Below are 8,033 nucleotides of genomic sequence, written 5' to 3'. Positions count from 1 at the left end.
TAAAGGGTTAAGGTTAGGGTTAGGGGATGAGTTGGCTAACATGCTAAATAGTTGCAAAGTAGCTAAAAAGTAGTAAGTAGTTGCAAAGTTGCTAATTAGCTCAAATGCTAAAGTTCTCCATGATGAGATTCAAACACGTAACTGTTGGGTTGTCAGACGTTCGTGTTATACGCCTATCCATCCATCCACCCCGCCCAACCATCCTGTTTTTGTTATTGCCTGTCTTATGTAACCATACCAAACATAACATATCATACTACTTTGAGTGTCTTGGATGAAACCAGGCTGCAAAAGACCCCTCCATTGCATTTGTCTCACAGTGGTACAGTATGTCATTAATCCAGAGACCGATGTGGATGCATTCTCCTGTAACCTCTTCTCTGATCGATACTGCCTGAGCGGTGAGGTTTGCGCTAATCAGATGTAATAACTTGTTGTGACAGCAACATATCAAACTAGAATAGACATGATGTAAAGTTAATTTACAACAAGCCCAGTCACATTTTGCAGCAATTTAAGATATAGCTATTTACTTGTATTGTTATTAGTTATCTTATTCTTAACTGGTTTAGGCAATACTGTGTACAGTTTTGCTGCAGTAGGTAGACTGACCTGTGTGGAAGCTAGTCACAATAAGGATTAGCCACTATAGAGGAATTTGCAGTTCTCCTTAAAAATAAAGGTCCCCCATTGAAAGTGTTTCAAATGGATAATACTAGTGTATTATGCTATATTTGGACTAGATAATGTTAAACAAGGTTTGAATGTTGTTATATAAATTCCACAAAATAAAATAACGTGTACAAAACAGTAGAAATTGCACTGTGGATGTATTAGACATTAGAATTGCATTGGGGGCATACTTATATGCACTGTACAGCCTTACCTACCTATCGTGGATCCATGAATTGGGGTATCAGCCTACTCAGTGATACCAACAGATTCTGAGGAGTTTACACAAATATGAGCATCTTAGCACTTATTGCGGAACTTTGAAACCGGTGAGAAATTAACAACATTAAGCACACCAGTCAACCTGCTGTATGTATATTATATCATATTGAGTAGGCTGATACCCCATTTCATGGACCCAAGATCCATAGGTAAGGCTGAACATTGCAATATGATTGTTCAATATACGTGGAATAGGTTGACTGGTGAGCTTAATGTGCAATATGAATGTCAATATGCACAATAGGCTTTCTTAGTGAGGTGATTTCCCACAGCTCAAGCTCCCTAATATCACCTGCTAGGCTAATATTTGTGTAAACTCTTCAGAATTGTAATCTGTGGGTGTCACTGAGTATGTTGATACCCCAATTCATGGACCCAAGATCCATAAGTAAGGCTGTACAGTGCACATACTGTAAGTATGCCCCCAATGCAATTCTAATGACTGCCACCCTCAGCCACAGTGCGATTTCAACAGATTTTTACTTTTTTGTGCCAAATTAACTAATTATTGTCTTTTGTTGAATTTATATAACAACATTCCAACTAATGTTCACTCTAATTCTTTCAGGCACTGAGCAAATTTCAGGTCTGCTGAGCGCAAACTTCTGTGCAAATTCCAGTGCGTGTTTACTGTGAACACTGAGGCTCTACCCACTTTAAGTTACAGGTTTAACAGAGGTCATGTAGGCTACTGTGGCTATTTGATCATAATGTAGGCCTACCAGAGTGGCCTACCATCAAAAACAATGGAGAAAATGCATCCCATAACATTTTAACATGGAAATAGCTGTTCTATCATTCAGCCTACAGTAGCATCCAATGTGTGGTGTTCAATGTAGGCCTACATTCCATGAGACTTTTGAAACAAACATGCAGGACTTGACATTAACCTGTTTATCCACTTGACCTTTTGACAAGGAGGTGACTGAAAATACTGTGGTGTTGTTTGATGCAAGAAACCACTTTACAAAATAAAATGCATTATTATTCTCATACCATTATTACAGAGAATCAGACAAATTATACTATCCTCTGTCTATTAGCTACTTAGTTTATTACAGCCTGTCTCAAAATACAACACTGACCCTTTAAGACAAAATAAAGCTCTTTACCTTACTCGCTTTTCAAAGATGTCAAAAATGTATACCTTTTGTGCTCTTGTAGAAAGCAATTACTCCCCTATTTTTGATTACAAATGATCTATACCTGTGCTAATAATTCACTAACTAGCAAAGGATATGAACAAAATGTGCACGTGGCTACATGCAGCTCTCGCTTTGATCTTAAAACATGTGCATCTACTCATGACCACTCATGCTGTAAACACAATCCAGTTGAAAGTAAATGGCACAAATCCATATATGGCAATGGTTTATTTGCATATAGGTCTACTTCAGCTCTGATTGTTTGTGCCACACCGGCCTGTGTAGAGTGTGGGCTGAGTCATGCGTGTCAATGTAATAGAATCCTACTCAGATGAGTTCCGCCTACAACAAAATGGTATTGCATTGATTCGTTCACAATTGCCACAGTAAAGGGAAACATTGATAGTGTTAAGATCACTGAGTCAAGGTCACTTTCTGAGACAAAATGCAACCCGAGATCTACCACTAAAAAAATGTTAAACATGACGTAAGCCTATGCAACATTAACCAATTAAAAACAGTACTATAGAGATTAGTTATTTGCAGTAAGCTATAGGCCCAATACATTATCACTGCATATTAGCTTTGCTTGAATTGCCCTGCCAATGCATTGTTGTTCGGGCCATTTTTTTAAACATTATATTCTAAAATTTGAGGTAAGCTATATGATCACACTGGTAGTAGATCCATTGTTGTATTACAGTACTTGTGAGGCACAGCTGAGTGAGCATACATTTCAATATTTTATTTTACTGGGCTGATGGTGCTTGTATCTGATGGTCAGTCTCAGCAGAGGGAGAGAGCAGCAGATTGAAGGTCTGCCTCTCAACATCCCTCCCCTCTCCCTTTCCTCCACTGACACTGACCAAAAAGGGGCACCATCTTCCAACTGATGGCGAATCTCGAGTCGCACCACATTATTTTTGCCTCATCCACACATTCATGTTGTTACTCCTATGAACAGAAAAAGAGAAATATTCCTTGATATTAAAAAAGACCCAAGCTGCTAATAATAACAACAACAACAATGCAAGCCTATAGATACACTTTCCTACTCATTCATTAATGCTGCAGTGCTTGTTGTAGCGCTGAGTGGTGTGTCAGAAAAAATACATATTTACCTGGTGGATATTTAACAACTCTTTATTTAACAAACAGTAAGATATTTATGTTCTGCTAATGCTGTGTTAAAGAGATGGTTTCCACTCTAGCTTCCTGCAGTTAGTCTGGGCGTCTGATTAAGGAAATGGGGTTTGCTAGGGATAGCTTGAGCTGACAATGACTTGGTGATAAAAACCTAAAAGCTGTCATTCTATAGACAAGATGTGGTGTCTGTGACCCGAGATAGAGAGAGCCTGGAAGAGTTTAGAACAATGCCTCATTGTCTCATCATCCTGGCATCTGGGAAACTAAGCGGAGTTGTTAGTAAAACAACATCCAGTGCAGATAACCAGGAGATGGACGGACCATGGTGGCTTATGGGAAGGGTAAAAATGACTGACTAAGTATTTAGGGCCTATATAAGATCTCTGTTTTTTCATTATCAGTTAAGCTCTCGGCAACACAACTTATGCGGTCGACGGTTTCATTATTTCAATAATTAATCGATGTTGAATCACGATCAACCGGTGGGTGACCAATCTCGTCCTTCTCTCTGTAGGCTGATATTTCGAAGCTGCAGTCTCAAAATTGATTCCAACCTTGATTAGCGTTATCTAGTTCAAAGATGGCACTATTCCACTATTTGTATCACTTTCAATGGGGAACTTTTATTTTAAAGGCAAACTGCAAATTCCACTAATGTGGCTAATCCTTATTGTGGCTAGCTTCACACAGCTACCCCAAACCCTAACCATTTACATTTTATTTTGGTAAATTGACTGAGAACACATTCTCCTTTACAGCAAAGACCTGGGGAATGAGCCAATTGGAAGCTGTGGATGATTAGGTGGCCATGATGGTCAGATTGGGAATTTGGCCTGAACACCAGGGTTAACAACCCTACTCTTACGATAAAGGCAATGGGATATTCGTGTCCACAGAGGACACCTGTTCAGTGTCCCCTCTGAAAGACCGTACACAGAGCAATGTCCCCACTCACTGCCCTGGAGCAATGGGACATAAAAAAAAAAATTAAAACAGGAAAAAGTGCATCCCACTGGCATTCCAACTCCACTTCCAGCAGCATCTGGTCTCCCATCCAGGGAATGACCAGGACCCACCCTGTTTTGCTTCAGAAGTAAGCCAGCAGTGGGATGCAGGGTGGTACTAACTTCAATGTAGTGACGTCCAAAGGATACGTAATAGCAATGACCGTATAGGAAACGGAGTGTTCTGATTGGCCCTGATGTCTTTAGAGTGAGCCTGAACGCTACCCCTACAAATAGGCGGGGTTTATGACTTTGTGGCTGGGGTAACTAGTTACGACCCTCCCGCGATGTACTGGTAATACAGTACTCATCTCAGAAACGCGTGTGCTTCTCAAAACCTACAGTAGAGGACGACACATACCATCTTTATTTTAGAGCGCTTTCTATGTTGCTCTTCATTGGACGGGTAAACTGCAGTTTGATGGTGAAGATAATGTCACTGTCATGACATTACGGGTGACTTGGGTGATGCTCGTGCGTAATTAAGCATCTGGTGCGCATCATGGGGTCCAAATAAAGGAACATTTCCATATCAAAGGTCTGTTGCTTGGACATGATGCCTTGGCATTTCGACTCAAAGTCAGTAACTGACCAATTAAGGGTTTTGAGGACTGTTGAATTGCGGGAGCTTCTGCGGGATGAAGAAAAAATTAGCCAGATCATCAGATTCAGCCAAAAGGTATTTCCCGTTTATTTACCGAAAATCTTACACACAGTTTGATGTGGTTACTGTGTGTGTATAAAGAGTGTTTTCCTTCTTGTTTTTTAATGATGAAACGTTTAATTTACATTAGAATGGGCATATTTTTTAAGGTCAGCAAATATTGCAATATAGTTATTCGCTCCTGTAAAATATGACCAAATACAGGATATAATTAGTATCATTAGTAAGATATGACAAAATATACCCCTTTACTTTTTCCAAATGTTTTTGTTACATTACAGCCTTATTGTAAAATGGATTAAATTTATTTTTTTACCCCTCATCAATGTTAACAAAATACACCATAATGACAAAGCAAAAACAGGTTTGTAGAAATTTTACATTTACATAAGTATTCAGACCCTCAACTCAGTACTTTGTTGAAGCACGTTTGGCAGCGATTACAGCCTCAAGTCTTCTTGGGTATGACGCTACAAAGCTAGGCACACCTGTATTTGGGTAGTTTCTCCCATTCGTCTCTGCAGATCCTCCCAAGCTCTGTCAGCCTGGTTGGGGAGTGTCCCTGCACAGCTATTTTCAGGTCTCTCCAGAGATGTTCGATGAGGTTCAAGTCCGGGCTCTGGCTGGGCCCCTCAAGAACATTCAGAGACTTATCCCGAAGCCACTCCTGCGTTGTCTTGGCTGTGTGCTTAGGGTCATTGTCCTGTTGGAAGGTGAACCTTCACCCCGGTCTGAGGTCCTGAGAGCTCTGGAGCAGGTTTTCATCAAGGATCTCTCTATACTTTGCTCCTTTCATCTTTCCCTCGATCTTGACTAGTCTCCCAGTCCCTGCCGCTGAAAAACATCCCCACAGCATGATGCTGCCACCACCATGTTTCACTGTAAGGAAGGTTCCAGATTTCCTCCAGACATGCCGCTTGGCATTCAGGCCAAATCGTTCAATCTTGGTTTCATCAGACCAGATAATCTTGTTTCTCATGGTCTGAGAGTCCTTTAGGTGCCTTTATGCAAACTCCAAGCAGGCTGTCATGTGCCTTTTACTGAGGAGTGGCTCCCGTCTGGCCACTTCCATAAAGGCCTGATTGGTGGAGTGCTGCAGAAATGGTTGTCCTTCTGGATAGTTCTCCCATCTCCACAGAGGAACTCTGGAGCTCTGTCAGAGTGACCATTGGGTTCTTGGTCAACTCCCTGACCAAGGCCCTCCCCCAATTGCTCAGTTTGGCCAGCTATAGGAAGAGTCTTGGTGGTTCCAGACTTCTTCCATTTAAGAATGATGGCGGCCACTGTGTTCTGGGGGACCTTCAATTACACTTGTTGTACCCTTCCCCTGTACCTCGACACAATCCTGTCTCAGAGCTCTATGGACAATTCCTTCAACCTCATGACTTGGTTTTTGCTCTGACATGCCCTTTCAACTGTGGGACCTTATGCCTTTCCAAATCATGTCCAATCAATTTAATTTACCACAGGTGGACTCCAATCAAGTTGTAGAAACTTCTCAAGGATGATCAATGGAAACAGGATGCACTTGAGCTCAATTTTGAGTCTCATAGCAAAGATCCAAATAGTTATGTAAATAAGGTATTTCTGTTTTTTATTTTTTATAATTTTGCAAACAAATCTAAAAACCTGTTTTCGCTTTGTCATTATGGGGTATTGTGTGTAGATTGATGAGGAGCATGTTTTATTTAATCAATTTTAGAATAAAATGTGGAAAAAGTGAAGGGGTCTAAATATTTTCCGAATGTACTGTATGTTTTTTGAATGTCATTATCCTGTCCAGTTTCAGGGGCTTCAGGGAGCAAAGGAGACTGTGTTGGTCTCCAACAGTAGATTGGCAGAGACCAGTCTCTCTCATGAGCCAGAGCTCAATACTGGTAAGCTATGGTTAGCCAAGAAGTACCAGGAACTGGAGAAATTCACCAATATCATCCAAGCCAAACAGAACCAACTTGGTGAGTCAAATTGTTTTGTATTATTTTTGGGAACATCAAAGTTTCAGAATACTTGCCATTTTCACTAACTACTTCTGCAATTTTGTCAGTTAGTCACAACTGTGCTTATGCCCCTTTCATTATACAAATCTACTGTTGCCTTTCTGGTAGTTTTAGTAGAGAAACAAAGCCTTCACATGGTCCAGTGGCTTCTTCTGAACAAGCTGGCCCACTCTGAAGAAGAATGTGATGTAAGGCTGGACTAATTGTGTAACACAAATGATCAAATGATCAATTAAGCAATCATATTAATATCATATTTGAGTGTAATAGTAGACTATACCAAACATTGTGTCTTTCTATCTTATAGGCTCTCTCACAGAGATTCACAGATGGGAAAATATCCCTGGAGCATTTTGTGGAGTCATGTCAAAGATCTTGTAAGCTCTACCATATTCGTCTGGTTCAGGCAGAGAAAATCCAAGAGTTTATCAAGCCTGAACACAAACCCCAAAGGCCCACTGAGAATCACAATAGTAGGGAGCCATCAGTTTACTTCCCCCTGAGCCCCCATCCCAATATCTGCCATGTTTTCTATGGCCTCACCCCTGCTATTATTCTGCCTAATGTCTACCACTCTGTCAGCTCTGCTCCGGTCCACTTCCGGATGGGTCCATATCTACCGCCCCTGAGTGACCACATCATCAACAATGCTCAACTTATGAGGCCTGTAGCCTCACCTTTTGACACATGTCAACCTGTGGGCCTTAGAGTGTATGGAAAGGGACATGCTCCCAGGTGGCCAGCCAGGCCTGTACGTCTGCAGCGACTCAACAACATACAGTCCAGACATCTTCAGCAGGACCCACCACCACATTGACACTGTTGGGTAAAAAAAGACATCAACTGTTACTCTCTGGACTATAATGAATTTGTGTACTTTATGATTGTGTCTGTAAAACAGTACCCCACATGTGAAACAAGTTCATTGAGAATTGATTGACAAAAGAAACAAGTTGATTAAGAGCGTTGAATAAACACATTGTGGGTTTTGTTTCATATCCAGGCTCCCCTCATGTCATTGGAACATCATACTGTAGGCATCAATGCTTTCTTGGGTTAGGAAAACCCTGAACTCACTGTGCCTCAGTGCAGTGGGTCACAAGGTGAACTTGAACGCTTCACC

The 8,033-nt window shown here is 41.0% G+C and overlaps 1 protein-coding gene across 1 annotated transcript; it reads left to right on the top strand.

The window, feature by feature from the left end:
• Positions 1-4,671: 4,671 nt before the first annotated feature.
• LOC110503460 (vacuolar protein sorting-associated protein 37D) lies at positions 4,672-7,882 on the top strand. The gene is made up of 4 exons (XM_021581798.2): positions 4,672-4,928; positions 6,697-6,868; positions 7,019-7,098; positions 7,218-7,882. The coding sequence occupies exons 1-4, from the start codon at positions 4,803-4,805 to the stop codon at positions 7,725-7,727; spliced, it is 888 nt and encodes a 295-aa protein (XP_021437473.2). The 5' UTR covers positions 4,672-4,802; the 3' UTR covers positions 7,728-7,882.
• The last annotated feature ends 151 nt before the right edge of the window (positions 7,883-8,033 follow it).

This window comes from Oncorhynchus mykiss, chromosome 24, assembly GCF_013265735.2.
Source record: "Oncorhynchus mykiss isolate Arlee chromosome 24, USDA_OmykA_1.1, whole genome shotgun sequence".
NCBI classification, from domain to species: domain Eukaryota; kingdom Metazoa; phylum Chordata; class Actinopteri; order Salmoniformes; family Salmonidae; genus Oncorhynchus; species Oncorhynchus mykiss.
This window is presented reverse-complemented; position numbering and strand designations above follow the sequence as displayed.